The sequence below is a fragment of the Mytilus californianus genome, unplaced genomic scaffold (assembly GCF_021869535.1).
Source record: "Mytilus californianus isolate M0D057914Y unplaced genomic scaffold, xbMytCali1.0.p SCAF_4, whole genome shotgun sequence".
Lineage (NCBI taxonomy): Eukaryota > Metazoa > Mollusca > Bivalvia > Mytilida > Mytilidae > Mytilus > Mytilus californianus.
This window is the reverse complement of record NW_026262690.1, coordinates 11,704,179-11,723,071: the sequence shown is the minus strand read 5'-3', so window position 1 is coordinate 11,723,071 and position 18,893 is coordinate 11,704,179. Positions and strand designations below refer to the sequence as shown.

The 18,893-nt window shown below is 34.6% G+C and overlaps 1 protein-coding gene across 2 annotated transcripts in view; it reads left to right on the top strand.

Annotated features, from left to right (window-relative positions):
- Positions 1-359: 359 nt before the first annotated feature.
- Positions 360-18,893, top strand: part of LOC127737474 (uncharacterized) — a 43,661-nt gene continuing 25,127 nt past the window's right edge. The window contains exons 1-2 of one of the 2 annotated variants that reach the window (XM_052248186.1): positions 360-701; positions 15,681-18,509. In XM_052248186.1, the coding sequence (XP_052104146.1) occupies positions 15,681-18,509 (2,829 nt within the window). In that variant the 5' untranslated portion in view covers positions 360-701. Of the gene's footprint in view, positions 702-8,987; positions 9,107-15,680; positions 18,510-18,893 lie in introns of those variants that run through there. The other variant, XM_052248187.1, reaches the window with a different exon arrangement.

The following is an 18,893-nucleotide window of genomic DNA, read 5'->3' as shown; positions in this document are numbered from 1 at the left end:
AACTATTCCGGAACCAAAAAATAATATAATTCAAATTAAACACATTTCTGCCTGAAACCCAAAATATTCCTTAGTTTTAATATATGTTCTTCGGGGTCATTTAGTTGACAATAAAATTGTTGGATTTAATTATACATAATAGTGTCAATATGCACACATCTATAAAAGAAAGTATATAAAAAGGCCGATACAATAAACAATCTATTACAGTCAGAGTTATACCGTTTATGATTTGTTATATCACAATCCGTACAGTGATAATCTACGTTTTTAATATCTCCTAGTCATGTACATAAATATAAGTGTAATTTAATCGCATGTAATTTACTGCGTAACAACAATTATTAAAGAGATCTCTCTTTCAGCCAATCTTTCCAATGACGTTTTTCTGTCAGTATAAATAGCACTGAATACGTAGTTTTATTTACTAATCGATATCTGTGTCTTTAACCGACATTCTTGCACCCAATATGTCATAATCGTGATATAAAACAGTTATTTACGAAATTGAAACACGGCTCAGCGTGAAATGTAAAGCCATGCGGAACAGTTAACTTTGGGATTTGTGTTTACAACCGTAACAAAAATGTCGGCTGGATATGTACGTCCTTTGTGTATTTGTTCAAGGATTAAATCTAGACACGTGTGTTTGATCACAATGTATTGTGCATAATAAACAACATATCAACGTCAATTTTACAGTAAGTTTTAATCTTTATCGTTTATATGTAGTTACACAAATGTGTATACATGTACATCTATAATGTAATGATTTTCACATAAATAATGACACGTGTATATAATCTATGAAAATACCTTTTTTTAATATATATATCCCAAATGCAGAAATGTTTAGTTTAAAAAAAACACAGTTGTTCAGCGAAAGTAAAAATAATGTATATTATTTCACGACTAAGCTATACAAAACTAACAGACACCATCGTAATTCGTATGTAAGAGATTGTGTTATTAAATAAACATGATAAGTGTACATGTACTCTAAACTGCACGTATGTAGGTAAATGGATTATAGGCGAGAATTGTTTTGTCCCTGGACATTTAGATAATACTACTGTCCCATTTTCCTGTGCTAGTCAAATGCGACTAAAGCGTTACTTGCGGAAGTAAATTCAAAGTGTACAAACATATGATACAACCAGCCAGGGTGCCAATATACAACCAGGCAGGGTGCCAGTACCAATGTATTATCGGGATTCCATAAAGCTACAATAAACAAATTAATTGACACTGAAGAAAATTAACTTTCTCTCTGACACAAGATCAATATCGTCGTAGGCACAGCAAATTAATTTAACAGAGAAGTAGGTCATTGTCCGTGTCTAGGTCAGTGTACTAACTTCGTCGGGTTAGTTATTACAAGTTGGTTATAAGAGAATTATTACGAGCAAAGGTAATGCCCTATCTCATACATATATATGAATCGAAAAGGTAATGGTGAAACTATTGCAATATATTTTTGTCATGGGTATTTGTTTAGTGCGCGAAACTATATCGTGTTTATAACTGTCGTGGCATATACGAGAAAATAAACGTACTTTTATTCAATTTTTAAAAAGGTCTTCACGTTCAAAAATGTATAATGTTATTGCAATTACCCACTCAAGTAAAAATCTTTACGTTCAATACTAATGTAATGTTATAACAATTACCCACTCAAGTAAAAAATGGTTAAACACCGACAGGGCAACAGTGTCCTCATACAGAAATTTGAATTATATAACCTGTAAACAAAAAGAGGAAAGTGAGCTTTTTTTTGGTCATCATAAAACTATATAAAAGAGAGGCGAAAGATACCAAAATACCAAAGGCATTATCAATCTTTAGGATGGACAGAAGGAAAACAAATGACAAATATTTAAAGTATACGATATTTGTTGTCTGTTGAATTTAATCGTAAAGATGGACTATTGCCCTTGGTAAAGACCGTGCGATGTACGCCGGTAACATCTACTATTTGAGTTAACTTGTATTGTATCGTAGTTATCATTCATATGTAAACCCTCATCCTGTAATGTCTGTATACGGATGAACCCCGCGGGCACATAAGGGTATAGAAATTGGAACCAGTGTCTCCAACTGAGGAATGAAGATGTCCGTTTGGCTCTGTGGGATGAATAAATACGCAACCAGGTCCAGACGGAATGGGAAACGTTGAATCTGATGCCTATTCTAGGGAAAGTACCACGCTCTCTATCTCGGCCTGTTTTTCACATTAAAGAACCCATAGCACAACTCTTTAACTTAGAGGTCCACAGGAAGTATGTTTCAATGAACTATTCTTACCCATACCCTCTTTTTTCAGTGGTCTGCCAAATTTCCTGTCCGCCAAACCAGTCAATCCATTTTGCAGAACCATTTAAATATATTGAATACGAATACAATATTTGCCCTTTGGCAAGCCGTTTTACTATTTATTCTAACTTCAAGATATCTAATAAACTTTATACATTATATGAGATATCTTGAAGTTAGAATAAATAGTAAAACGGCTTGCCATACTTGGCCCTGTATAGATACGTTAACCAAATACCAATCGACCAATTAATGATTTGCTTCGTATGAACTACATGGTAGGTTTTAATTTCAAACGCAAAGTATTCAGTTTGTCATTTTGATTGCTCATTACACAGCATTATCGCAATGAGCAATTATTAGATCAGTGCTAGGAGTAACATGTACCAAGCGCTGGGAGATATCAAGTGCATGTAGATATATACCAACTGCTGTGCGATATCAAGTATTGGTAGATATAATGCGGTGGGAAATTTCAAGTGCAGGGTAACATCAAGTGGTTGGAGACATATTTAGTGCTTGGATATACCAAGTGCGTAGAGATATTATATCTAGTGCTTGGATATACCAAGTGCCTACACATATATATATTGCTTGGATACACCAAGTGTTTGGAGAAATACCAAGTGCTTAGAGATATATATAGTGCTTGGATATACCCTGTGCTTAGAGATATTATATCTAGTGATTGGATACACCAAGTGTTTAGAGATATACCAAATACTTAAAGGTATTACTAGTGATTGGATATATCATAGATGTATAAACCCGTGGGTTTATACATCTATGGATATACCAAGTGCATAGAGATATATCTAGTGCCTGTATACAAAAAGTGCTTAGAGATATTAGGTGCTTGGATACACCAAGTGCTTAGAGATATTAAGTGCTTAGAGATATCTTGTGCTTGAATACACCAAATACTTACAGATATTAAGTGCTTGGATACTATAAGTGCTTACAGATATTAAGTCCTCGGGGATATCAAGTGGGTTTATATATTCAGAAGTGGGATATATAAATTAGTGCTTGTATCTATACAAAGAGATACTAAATGCGACTCGATAAATAATTTGATTCTTATTGTTCTGCGATAATTTTGTGTAATTGGAATCAATACTTTGATATTTGACTATTCACCACATTATCTAATAACACAGATAATGTCATATCTAACTTAAAGGTCCTTTACTAAATCTGAAATGTCAATTTATTTGTTTTGGTTTTTACAAACTTACAGTAGACAATTATGTCTACACTAATTCAACATACAGAGAAGGGATTAATTGTTTTACGTAAGGAAGTCGCCAGTATGTAGGTATTCAATTGAGACAAATTGTGTTACGCTTCCTCAATTTACTGTTTTATGCATCTCACTTGTTACAATTTTTTATCAACACATATAACATTACACTCCGGGCCATATGTTTATGGACCGAAGCAACGGAACGGCGCTAAAACTGCAATTTGGCATCATTATAAACGTAGTTGCAAACAGAAAAATTGAGAATGGAATGTGTCAAAGAGACAACAACCCGACCAAAGAGCAGTAGTGTGTTTTAACCGTGAATCTGAACTATATTGACAAACTCGTTTTATTTTTCAATGTATTGGGCAATCGGTACAAAAATTGACAAACTCGCTTTTTATTTGAATAATTTGTTAGCCGGACTTTAACAACATAGCTTGTTTTATTCACAACTTTTTAGCTCACCTGGCCTAAAAGGTCAAGTAAGCCTTTCTCATCACTTGGCGTCCGTCGTCCGTCGCCGTCGTCTGTCGTCGTTGACTTTTACAAAAATCTTCTCTGAAACTACTGGGCCGAATTTAACCAAACTTGGCCACAATCATCATTAGGGTATCTAGTTTAAAAATATGTCTAATATCTGAAAAACTATAATAGATAGCTAGAAACATAATTAAGCAAAAATATCAGCAAGACTTGATATACAAATAAAACAAATATCGGAAATCATCAGTCGACTCCTTGTAGGAGTACTTGCTCTTTAATGACGATTTTACCAATATTCTACGTTTTTGCCTACGATCTTGAAAACTATAAAAGATAGACACTTTAAATAGCAAAAATGATCAGCAATTAAGACAAGATCTACAAATAAGTAAATTTTTTGTTTGTTTTATATTTCCTTAATCCTGCATCAACTCTTAAACTACATCTAGCTCACGGAATGCCACCGATTTGCTGCAATACGCAACCAACTAACTTCAGTTCAGTGAGAGGTTTAGCTAGCTATACAACCAGATTTAATCATCCATTTTCTTACATAAGGAAATACCTGTACCAAGTCAGGAATATGACAGTTGTTTTCTATTCGTTTGATGTGTTAGAGCTTTTGATTTTTCCATTTGATAAGGGACTTTCCATTTTGAATTTTCCTTGGGGTTCTGTATTTTTGTTATTTTACTTTTTTCATATCAGTATTCACTCTGTATCGTCGAGAGCGGGAGGTTTAGGATTCGATCCCCGGCTTGGTCAACCAAAAACTTGAAAATTAATATTTGGTGTTTCTTTGCTAGAAGCACGCGGCATTTTATGAGTATAAGCAAAGACTGATCGGCAGATAGTCAGAATAATATGTCCGGGTAGGGTGAAATGTCTTCCTGCATGCAGACAGTTATTTTGTGAGCTAGCACGTTAACAATCCGGCTCATCCTGTCGGTCTAGTACATAGTAGGTATTATATTCATATCACATTTAAACATGTTCTCGTCCTGATTATATTTATATAGCATATATCATAATTATATGCATTTAATTTGCCACTGGACGTTAAACCGCCACCATCACATGTCTATCTTCACTGAACTATTTCAATCGCAAGTACTCGGCCAGTTTCGCTACGCCTACAATAACGTTACCGTAGATGTAGCGAGTAGTTTCGCCTGTAATATATTTTATTTATATATATATAATATTTGTTCTGGATACAAGTGTAACCAACCCTGACAATAAAACTATATTGTTATAAGCATGATAAGTAAATAAATCTTGTTTTCTTCTGAAATAGCCCCCATCAGGTTCGTTGTTAAAGTAAAGGTAATAAATATCGATTTAACTACGGCAGATGGATCTGTCGATCGCGTGGTACATATTTCAAAATAATTCCTGGTTAACAGAAGACATGAAAGTTTCTAACAGCACTACGTGGTCAGTGTTTACACAATCATTTTTTCAAGTTGTATGAAACTGATACAAAATGTAAATATTTGACGTGATGCGTCCCTAGTTTACCACGTATTTTACTTGGCGTGATGCGTCCCTAGTTTACCACGTATTTTACTTAACTTGATGCGTCCCTAGTTTACCACGTATTTTACTTGACGTGATGCGTCCCTAGTCTACCACGTATTTTATTTGACTTGATGCGTCCCTAGTTTACCACGTATTTTACTTGACGTGATGCGTCCCTAGTTTACCATGTATTTTACTTGACGTGATGTGTCCCTAGTTCACCACGTATTTTACCTGACGTGATGCGTCCCTAGTTTACCACGTATTTTACTTGGCGTGATGCGTCCCTAGTTTACCACGTATTTTACTTGGCGTGATGCGTCCCTAGTTTACCACGTATTTTACTTGGCGTGATGCGTCCCTAGTTTACCACGTATTTTACTTGACGTGATACGTCCCTAGTTTACCACGTATTTTACTTGACGTGATGCGTCCCTAGTTTACCACGTATTTTACTTGGCGTGATGCGTCCCTAGTTTACCACGTATTTTACTTGGCGTGATGCGTCCCTAGTTTACCACGTATTTTACTTGACGTGATACGTCCCTAGTTTACCACGTATTTTACTTAACGTGAAGCGTCCCTAGTTAACCACGTATTTTACTTGGCGTGATACATTGTACATCCCTAGTTAACCACGTATTTTACTTACATTCATGTTGCTCAATCAGATGTTTTCTATAGAGAGTATTGTTTGGCTATTGTTTTTGGGCCATGTATGGTTTTTGATCGCCCCTTGGTATCTTATCAGTCTACAAGTTGGGCTATATTTCAATAGTCGTGTTCGTTCGTCAGTCAGTTCGTCCAACAAATACTTTTTTCACACTTTTCCCAGAAACTGCTCTTCAGAATTACTTTATATTTGGTGACCAGCTGCTTGACAGTGTTAAGTTGTAATGTGGTGTAGCACTTTTTGGATCTGTCAGATACTTATTTTGTTTGTCGATTCTTTTAATTTGTCAATACATGTAAGTTAGATGAACGTAAAAATGTTCGTCAAAAATTCTTCAATACTACTTATATAATAAACAGAAATGACTTGATATTTTGTCAGCAGCTCAACAGTAATAAGTTATGACGTGTGTGAGCTTTTAAGATATGTCCGACACCTATCTATTGTTTTTCCACACTTTGAATTACGATTGGGGTGTACTAAGCACGACAATGCGTGCATTCTTGAATTGATATCATTTTGTGTACGAACTAAACTATACATTTTTTTATTTCATGTGTTTGAAGGCATATTAACACAAAACTCGACAGTGCATTAGTGGATAAACTTCATTACGAACGATAAAATTCACAATTGAGTAAATATAAAGAGAGATTCGTGCGTTGTTGCATTTATGTGAAAATGAACACGATGCAGATTTCTTCTTTTTGTCGATAAATGCTACGAAGAATTGAGTATAAAATATTCTGCGAACCTAAAATCCGTAATACTTGAGCTACTTAGAATAAATAAGTCAGAGATCGTGTCATTGGTTGTTACGTGTTATTGTTATACATTTGTGCTTGGCAGACTTCTGTATTGATGGCACATCGTTGGTATTAAATGCATTTTGTTCGCAACTTGTGTATAGAGGGGCAAATTATAGTGTTGACATAAAGTATAACCTTAAACTTGGATATTGTTGACAGCCCTGAGATGTCATTTTGTTGTTAATTTGTTGATTTTCCGATAGTAAATGTTTCCTTTTTATGTAGTCCCAACAGTACCAGCTACTTATGTAGTAGATATCAGCTATGCAGTTGAAACAACATTTCAGAGCTTGTGTTTCTTGTCAGGATTTCCTTTATAGAGAGTTGCTGCTTACAAAATTAATACATTTAATCAACGTTTGGTAAAGCTGAAGTAATCTTTTTCGAACGGAATATTTGTTTTACGATGACCACGCAGTTTTGTCCAATTTCCCATGGCCACAACACATACATTTACATTGTACTTACAACTGACTGTTCCTGTTGAAAACAGCACCACAGGTGCCATTAGTTGAGAAGACACTGCTTACCATCTTTAGAGAACATGATATGCTGATTGTTGCATGCTTAACGTACAATTATCAATTATGCACTTTTGACGAGGTCGATGGACCTGTTTAGTCTAAGATTATATTGACCGAAGAAGAAGTCCTAGTGTCAACATACAATAACAGGTCCATATATATAACGTGTTGACTGGCTTAAAGTCCTTAATTATTATATTACATATGTAAATAGTGTATTATGGAAATGGACTTCATTGTTCTTTCTATGTATTTTACATTGTATTTTGCAAGATTTTTAATATTGACCGTCAATATATATCTACGTATACATAGAAATATAGCGTCCATATACTTAAAGATAGAAACAAGGCTTCAGATACATGGAGTATACCCTTGAATCACGTGATCGTAATAACATATGAATAAAAAAGACTGCTACACCATATGTAATATTGAATATTCAAAACAAAAACAAATTAACAAAGAACACAAATTAAGTCAAGAGGAAGTTCTGCAAGGTAGAGTTAACGGGATGAAATGCGGAAAAATTAGACTGTCACTGGAAAATAAGGGTATGTTGGATATGGGGTAGACATTATTGCCTTTCAACAGGCCGCCAACAGACTCAACAGATAATTTTTTCGATGTTTTTAACGTACAAAGAGCATGGATTCAATCTATACATGGGTCATCGAATTTAACGTCCACATAGATCCGACCGTACGTGCCTTCTAATTTATACATATCGCGTTGCCAAACGAACGCCTCGAAGGATTTTACGAAGTACAAAGATGACCACATTTCTTTACCCGCGTCAACTTTTGGGGTCTCCAGAGAACATTTACTCCCTCGGTTTTTGGTTGAATAAGTGTTTTTCAGTATTAAGTTGATTAGGATTTTCTCGACCTCTTTTTTCTTTGGCCATGGGACTGTCTGATAGTCTGCTCTAATTCTTCTGTACCTTTTCTATATTGTAAGCTATCTTTAAATTAATCAACATTCAGACGGGTGGTAAACATTTCATGCATTGAAAATAAATTGAATTCACCAACCGATTGTCTAATCAGTCACTACTACTTACTCTTATATAGACTCAGCAATCGATCAATTAATCAAGGTTCTTCACTTTTTTGAAAATAGGCCGCGAAAAAAAGGCAATCGTAAATGTGAGCCATAGTCACGATAGTGTTAAACTAAAGCTAATTTCAATATTTATAGATTTTTTGTTTTCTTTCAATCGATTATAAACACGTACATATATTTGTGAATTATATATGTAGCACCTAAGTAACTGTGCTTAACTATCAGACCTTAATTCATAGTTTACTGTTTTTCATAGAATATTTTTGTTTTTGTTGCTCTGTTGGTACACAGAAAAAGAAAGGCGTTTATTAATGCATCATTTCTTATATAAGGAAGTTTATGTGTGTGTATAGTGCACTGCCCTTTAATGACGTCAACAGACTGTATCTACTCGAGTTAAACATTAGTGTGGCAAATCGATTTCATTCTCAACATGTTTGTTTCAAATTACTTTATCTGAGCTTTGAAGGTAAGTGTGTATCTATGGGTTGTAAGTGTGTATTTTTTGTTTGTAAGCGTGTAATTACTGCTTTCACAGTGGTTCGTACTTCTCTTTGATATAACGACATAATTGATATTATTTATATACAGTATATTCTTTTGTTTGTGGTATATATCACATACGCTATCGAATGGGTGTACAACCATTACCATCCATCACGCTCCTTCAATGTTACATTAAATTTAAGATATATATTCTCTGATTTAAATTAAGCTATTTTTTTATAAAATGACTGACACTTTTATCTTCTTATTGTAATTTCATTAGAAAACATTGTAGGTTGACCGTACTTACATTTTGATCGAATTGCTTTATTCAAATTGTGTTTTCCATCAAAGCTTTACAACCTCTATATGAAACTATATAGAAATAATCTATATAGTAGATATAAGAAGATGTGGTATGAGTGCCAATGAGACAACTCTCCGTCCAAGTCACAATTTGTAAAAGTAAACCATTATAGGTTAAAGTACGGCCTTCAACACGGAGCCTTGGCTCACACCGAACAGCAAGCTATAAAGGGTCCAAAAATGATTAGTACTCTATTCTTTTAGAAACAATGAAAACAATTCGCAGAATAAAATCGAACTAGTGATCGAATGCTTGGTTTATATGGTTATTTTTTATGATATTGTATTGTCTCTGGAATTCGAGAACCATTTTTTATTATTTTGGATTTTTTTGTGCTCACAATTTCTATCTTGTAAGTTAATCAGAATGCTGAGATGAAATGTACCGGTCGATATAAGTTCTAAACATATTTCTGTAATATTCACAGTATACAGTATTCTTTCTGACCATGATTATTAACTATTCCGTAGATTCCTTTTCGTCTATTGTCGCCTTTCCAAAGATGATTGTTAACTATTCCGTAGTTTCCTTTTCGTCTATTGTCGCCTTTCCAAAGATGATTGTTAACTATTCCGTAGATTCTTTTCGTCCATCGGCGCCTTTCCAAAGATGATTGTTAACTATTCCGTAGATTCTTTTTCGTCTATTGTCGCCTTTCCAAAGATGATTGTTAACTATTCCGTAGATCCTTTTCGTCTATTGTCGCCTTTCCAAAGATGATTGTTAACTATTCCGTAGATTCCTTTTCGTCTATTGTCGCCTTTCCAAAGATGATTGTTAACTATTCCGTAGTTTCTTTTTCGTCTATTGTCGCCTTTCCAAAGATGATTGTTAACTATTCCGTAGATTCCTTTTCGTCTATTGTCGCCTTTCCAAAGATGATTGTTAACTATTCCGTAGTTTCTTTTTCGTCTATTGTCGCCTTTCCAAAGATGATTGTTAACTATTCCGTAGATTCTTTTTCGTCTATTGTCGCCTTTCCAAAGATGATTGTTAACTATTCCGTAGATTCCTTTTCGTCCATTGGTGCCTTTCCAAAGATGATTGTTAACTATTCCGTAGATTCTTTTTTCGTCTATTGTCGCCTTTCCAAAGATGGTTGTTAACTATTCCGTAGATTCTTTTTTCGTCTATTGTCGCCTTTCCAAAGATGACTGTTAACTATTCCGTAGATTCTTTTTTCGTCTATTGTCGCCTTTCCAAAGATGATTGTTAACTATTATGTAGTTTATTTTTCGTCTATTGTTGCCTTTCCAAAGATGATAGTTAACCATTCTGTAGTTTCTGTTTAGTCTTTTGGCGCCTTTCTGAAGTTGATTGTTAACTGTTTCGTAGTTTCTTTTTTGTCTTTTGGGGCCTTTTTGAAGACGATTATTAACTAATTTCGTAGTTTCTTTTTCATCTATTGGCGCCTTTCTGAAGACGATTATTAACTATTTCGTAGTTTCTTTATCGTCTATTGTCGCCTTTCCTGAGACGATTGTTAACTATTCCGTAGATTCTTTTATGTCGATTGGCGCCTTTTCGGAAGACGATTGTTAACTATTATGTAGTTTCTTTTTCGTCTATTGCGCTTTTCCTGAGACGATTGTTGTATATAACTATTCCGTTTGTTTCTTTTTTGTCTTTTGGGGCCTTTTTGAAGACGATTATTAACTAATTTCGTAGTTTCTTTTTCGTCTATTGGCGCCTTTCCCTGGGACAATTGTTAACTATTCCGTAGTTTCGTTTTTGTCTATTAGAACCTTTCTGAAGACGATTATTAACTATTCGTAGTTTCTTTTTCGTCTATTGGCGCCTTTCCTGAGACGATTGTAAACTATTCCGTAGATTCTTTTATGTCGATTGGCGCCTTTTCTGAAGGCGATTTGTCAACTACTCCGTAGTTTCTTTAACGTCTATTGGCGCCTTTCATTACCTAGAGCTTTAACTGGTACTGACAAAAAAATCATTGTAGAAAGGTATATTATAATATTGTGCATAGTCGCTGAACGGCTTACAAATATTACAGCCGTTGATGGATTGAAGAAAATGTGCGGAATTTTGATTGCCTGAGTGAACCGCAAACCATATGTTGTTGACGACCATATGTTGACATTTTGATGTCGTTTTGATTATTTGTAGTTTTGGATTATTGTCTTTTTAACGTTTACTTTTCATCTCCTTTTATTTACCGGGTTTTCCGACGGAAATTTGGTTTTTGATTTGTGGTTGTACGACGGGCTAACACCTTCAGCTGGGTCTGTGCGTTAACTTATGATAAATTATTTCAATGTTGTGACTGGTATCAAAATGAAGGACAATCTCGATAAACCAAAAAATACGTGGGGTAGAATATTATGGCTAGCACAAAATTACAAAAACGACAAATGACACGTTTAGTTGAATACTATGGCTAGTATGAAATTACAAAAACGACAAATGACACATGTGGTAGAATATTATCGCTTGTACAAAATTACAAAATGACAAAAGACACGTGTGGTAGAAACTATGGCTAGTACAAAATTACAAAAATGACTCATGACACATGTGGTAGAATATTATCGCTAGTACAACATTACACATACGACAAATGACACGTGTGGTAGAATATTATGGCTATAGTACAACATTACATAAGCGACAAATGAAACGTGTGGTAGAATATATGGTTAGTACAAAATTCCAAAAACGACAAATGACACATTTGGTCGAATACTATGGGTGATACAAAATTACAAAAACGAAAAATGGCACGTGTGGTGGAATACTATGGCTATACAAAATTACAAAAACGACAAATGGCATGTGTAGTAGAATACTATGGCTAGTACAAGATTACAAAAATGGCAAATGACACGTGTGGTACTTTATTATGGCTAGTATTAAATTACAAAAATGACAAATGACACGTGTGGTAGAATACTATGGCTAGTACAAAATTACAAAAACGACAAATGGCATGTGTAGTAGAATACTATGGCTAGTGCAAGATTACAAAAATGACAAATGACACGTGTGGTAGAATATTATGGCTAGTACAAAACTACAAAAACAACCAATGTAACGTGTGGTAGAACACTATGGCTAGTTCAAAATTACAAAAACGACAAAATTACGTTGTTATTAGGAAAAAGACATATCCCACAGCTGGATCATTTGTATCTCCGGGTTATATATCAACATAATATCAGGGGTGTATTGTCTATTTATAATTTATTTATTTACGGATCATGATATATGAATATTCTGTTTGAATGATTAAGGGAGAAAAGATCGTAGGCCCAAAGTACGTTAGTTTTTCATTAATTTTTAAAACTGGTATGCGTAAGCAAAAATAAACGCCTTACATTAAGACGTCATTTGCCTATCTACTTCTGGTTATATGACATTTCAAATGAATAGCTCAATATAACAGTTTAAACGTGCAGATTGTATCTATTGTTGTCAGCTGTTTTTAATCATATATAATGAGGTAAGTACTTTTGGACATTGCACTCGGTCCCTACTGCACTATTTTTGACATTGCTGTATTACATAAGTACGGACACCGATATACGAGTTGAGGACGACATTACTTCATATCACCAGATAAACAGTTTGAGTTTGCTTTCAGTGTAAAAAGTAGGAGATATTGTATGGTTGTCAATTAATGGGACAGCTATCCACCAAAAACCTGAACAATTACAGGTCACTGTCGGTAATGAGCAATTAGTATTTATACATGTAGTAAGCTATTAAAAGCTCACAGATAACCAAATGAGAATCAAGTTAAAAGAGAGAAAAACAAAACGGATTTACGTATGCTAAAATAATAAACGACAAGCAACTACGACAGACAGCAACCAACGAAAAAACACTAGATTTCAGGCTCCGGGCTTGAGACAGGCATATTAATAATGTATCGGGGTTAAACACAAGCATTCTTTTCCTCGATAGTGTTTATAGTTGTTTTGTTTTGTACTTTTGTTGTTGTTTTGTGTCTATTTAACCGTCGCTTTAGAGTAAACGAGGTTAATATCATCAGCTCAGTAGCCAGTGCTTCGCTTCTGACATGAACAGATACTTATCTAAAAATTCCCATTCATAAATTAAGACATTATTTTAGAAACTAAGGTTCCAACTCCCTCGGATAAAGATAACCGTAGAGTAATTTGGCTATTCCGTTTATGTCTCATTTAGTCCTATAGCTCCTAATGTTTCTTCGTATTTATACACCCTTGGCTTCAGATATTTAAGTCTTCGTATTTATACACCCTTGGCTTGGTAAATCAATTGTCTTCGAAACACCTTTCTAGCTTGAAACAGATACACTCAGACATAAAAGACAAATCGAAAAGATGTATAAATGTAGATTCAAAAGCAACATGATCAATATGGATCTTTTAATCAGTATTATATGTTGATATCCTATTTTTCGTATTGAATTTAATGTTTTCATAGGATGGTCAAAGTTTTTTCAATGCTAGCATGTACATGTTGTAGTCATAGATGAGAAATAGTTGTTAGTTAGTTGACAATCTTTCCAATGCTATAAACATGTACATGTGGTAGTCATAGACAGGGCTGTAGCCAGGAATTTTCAAGAGGGTGTTACATCGACTCGCGACAAACAGAATCTCAACTTTTAATAGTCACAGTTCAAACAGAACATCGACTTTAATACTGCTTATTTGTTTTCAAAGGGGGGTTCGTACGAATAGATGAACTCCGGAAATAGTTGTCTTAATATACAATCTTTTAAATGCAACACGTATTTATATAAACGTATACAAATGAAAACCAGTATTAGATATGATAATATAATATAACATTGGAATTTTATGATGACGTGTGCCACATGAGATAAATTACTACACGTTAATACATGTATTATTTACCTTTACGTAAATGTTTATGAAAGTGTATCCGCAGTTAATTGCATACATGTCTAATCATATCATATCAAAACTTGTTTATAATGTAATTACAACATCCCACTATTTAGGAGTTCTACACGTACAAATCATAAACTGACAGATCTGAAACAATTTGGTTTTTAGGAAATTTTTGTCCCAATTCACTCAGACATTCTGCTATTGATTTTTCAGATATATGTTTTATGAGCATTGTGACACGTCTTGCTCCATATACATGTACGTCCATTAAAAGGTGCACCCCAACTTTTTAACTTATCGCGTTCTTGCCATATATATTAGCACACGCTCACTTGACGAAAGGCGTGAGTTAAAAAACCCACACATATAACCATATCACATAGCCCCACAATGTTGTTATAAAATGCAATAAAATTTGAGTAACCCTAATAAAATTGATTCTTTGACGAACGAAATCAATCATATGAACGTGGCAAAAAATCTTTGACCATAGCAAATTACTATATGTAATCTTCTCAGTTAACAATAAGAATTTTGAAAATCAACACAATACAATTAACATGCCCATGATTTCGCGGTTATCGACTAGTTCGTAACCTACTGAAATAAAGCAAAACATTATTTCCACCTTTTATTTGTACAAAGGTAGCCGATTGCAGAAGAAATAACCATATTAATTGTTTTAATATACGAATTAATTAATGTTTGTGTCTTTCGATGTAAGTTTACAAAAACATAAAGAAATTACAAATTTAAATACATCTTATAGATAATTGTAGAATTGTTCAATACTTAATGAAGTATATTATTTAGACCGTTTCTCTTTTTATATCGTAATTGGGTTTATAAGTCAAATTTCGGTTTTTTTTTGGAACCTAAGATAAACGCATCAAAATGATCAATGCGTGATTTACGATACTCAATTGTAGATCATACTAAGCAATGATAATGATGTCAGATGTGATAATAAAACATACCATAATGGCAAAAATAATTTACAGAATTGAACTATGGTGCTACACCAAAATTTAGTTACTACTGTTTTTTTTTGGTGAAAACCGTTAAACAACTTTCCGATTTTCTACATTGGGAATGAAAAAAAAATAATGCGTTTTATCTGACAAATTCGTATACAGTTAATAGTTTGAACAACTTAACCTACGATATGGGTGCTTGTATGGTCCATTTTTAAAGACTGCATGGTAACCCGAGATGTCTGTTGTTAGTTCTTTTAATGGGCTTTTATCCGACATCCCTTTTTATCACGACTCGACTTTAAACATATGAAACATTAATTATGCTAATTTTTCATGTTCCATTTTTTATTTCAGATGAACAATAACATTCAGCCAGGGTTATCGTGTGATTGGAATGGACAAAAATGGACACCGACTGTTACAAATTTACAGGAACAATGGACAGCACAGAACCCCCCTGGTGTAGCTCGAGGGAAGGTATGGCAACCAAAAGTTGCTCCTCCTCCACCGAATCGTCTGCCACCACTCGAAATCGACGAAATGAGTGATGAAAGTCTGGAGAATGCTGTTGCTAACGGATATCCTCTAGATTTATCAACTTTTAATAAAACAACAGTGCAACACTCAAGACAGGCGGAAAGTCCTTTAGATTTATCGTTGAAAACACGTAAGCGATGTGCAGATTCAACACTTCATTGTAATCAGTATGGACAAATTGGCAAAAAAATGTGCTTACCTTCTCAGAGTAGATCACACGATAGATCACATGACCGACAATCGCTAGTTCAGCAAGCGATTGTTGACAACATGGGTATGCAAAAGCAAGCATGCCAACAGTATACTCCTACAGTAGATCTCATGCATCCTGAAAGTGTGCGCCATAAACGAGACTATCATACTACGTCACGACAGCATATGCAAAATATAGACTCAATGCATATGAAACACAGTTTTAGTTCTGCAAAAAATGTGCAAAATGTGCAAACAGTGCAACAAAAAATGTTTATCCCCGATCAAACTGATGTCCGTCAGCGGTATTCAAGTCAAACAATCAGTCGTCAATACGTGACGTCTAGTAATCAAATATATCCTGATGAAATATCAAAAGTGTCTTCTCATCATTATGGTAGCTCTGTTCGTAGGGCCAGTAGTACACAAATCCATGAAGCTCAAAAATTTTCAAACTACTCTGGGAATAATTCAAGAGAACGGCAACATAATATGTATAGGGAACACCCGCAGTATTATGCACAGAGGCAAGAGGTTTCATCTCAAAATCATGGTATTTCACCAGCAAGTAAAAATCATGAGACAACCAACTATCAAATGATGTCTCAGGTTCAAAAGAACGTTTCAAATTCAAATTCAGCTTCATTATTAAATTCATCGAAATATTTAGGTAACCGCTCTCAACTTGATTCATATGGGTTTGTCCGTCATAACACTGCAGCTGTTGCGACATATTCTCCTAGTAGTGTTTCTATATCCTCAAGATCGCCTTCATTTCAGGGTCATCATAGTCGACCGAGTGTATTGTCAGGGGGGTTGCAATTTAAGCATCCCCAGGAGTGCTGTAGTCCAGACAGTACGAACGTATTACAGTCACCTTCGGACTATATTATTCCATTATCACGTGATCCATCAGCCAATAGTCCTAGTATGTCACGTGAAACTCTGCAGGTGCGCAGAAATGGTGAAATGAAAAGCAGTCGTGTATCTAGTACGAGTTATACCCCTTCATCTTCACCAAGATGTGGGTACGTTTCAAATTCTCCAAGTGGATATGTTTCAAATTCTCCTAATATGATCTCAAATAGAAAATCACCGTCCATTCAACCGCAGTCCAAATTGACCTCTTCTCCAGGTATTGACAGTCTTGAGATAACGTCAATTATGCAGCGTTCTAATCAAAGTCGTTCGATAATTATGGGCACAAGTGGTTCAATAGTAAACGACATTCAAAGCAAAACAATCATTAAAAACAGACCACGATTGTGGAATCGAGATCAGTTGAAGCATAGTTTATTTAATCTAGAAAAAAACACGTTTGAAGAGAAGAATATAGAGTCAAAAAGTAAATTAGCTAATTGTGATCTCAACTCTTGTAGAAATGAAACAAAAAACACTGATGGGTGTGAGAAAGCTGTTTCTACAGAAACAGAATTTACTAGTCCTTTAGAAATAGCAATTCCAAAGACTGCTGAGAACAAATCAGAAAATAGACCGAAACCGTTTTCCAAGAAACATATAATCATGAATGCTTTTAGAAACGACGAATCTATGAAACACATTCTCGAAGAACAAAAGCCACAACCATCTATACATCCATCTGAACAACCATCTATACAACCACCTGAGCCGATAAGAAGCACTACCTTTATTTCTCCTGAATCTCCTAAAATGCCGACTTTAAGTCCTCAACAAAAGTTACCAGCACCAAAAGTGTCGCCGTTGATGGGAGAACCGCCAACTCTTGATATCGCAGGTTCTCAAGGAAATCGTCGAAAGCAAAACAAAGTATCCCCGAATAGGAAAATACAGATAAAACATTCTTCTGATAAACCAACCAATCACAATGAAAAACAGGATTATTCAATACAGCCACAATCAAGTTTTCCTCAAAGACCAAAATTACCATACAAGAGAATTCCTGTTGCAAATGTTGCACCAATGGTGCACGGTAGATGTAATTCTCCAAAAGATAAAAACATTCCTATGTCAGAGAAAGGCACAGCAAATCAGGACATTAAAGAGTTTGTGTCAATTCCAACGCCGCAACCTATACAGGTATTCCGTGTGGAAACTATAGTAACGAATCAAAATGACATTTCAGAATTAAGTATTAAAGAATCGTCTCATTTAAAGTCCAAGGAAGAATTTATGTTAAAAAGAGGAAATCCAAAATATAAGGCAATCAAGTCAAATTTAGCCCTCCACACCAACAAGGCAAAATTCAAAGAGAACACCACCGAGTGTACAGAAGATGACAATTGTCCAATGAAAACTCGAGACAACAGCAATTGTCCAATGAAAGTACCTGTTCATAGCAAATTTTCACCGAAAACGCCACAGAACAATTGTCCTTTGAAAACGACAGACCACAAAAATGTTGGAAAGGAAAGTGCTATTGAAATGCCAATTAGGGAATCAAAAGACCATAATCAGGGCAAAACCGTTAGAAAGGTATACATAAACAATAAGTACATATACATCATGTATATTAAGGTTTCTACCACGTTAAATGCAATGAACTATCAATTTTATTTATTTATACTACACATTTTATTAGATAAACTTAATATTTGTTCACCCACTTTTAAATAAAACTTTTTTCAAGTTAGGACAGTCATTTTACTGTAAAACAAAAAGAAGAAAATCATAACGGAAAAACAAAAACAGATGTGTTACAAGAATTTCAGTCATAGACCTCCACTTTTATGAAGATATTTTCATTATTGGCCATATTTAAAAAAAAAATAACATGATTCAAAGGCGTTATATTCTTCAAAAAGATAACGATAGAAGCCATATTCGTTTACTAAAAAGGGGCACACAATCTAGTGCACA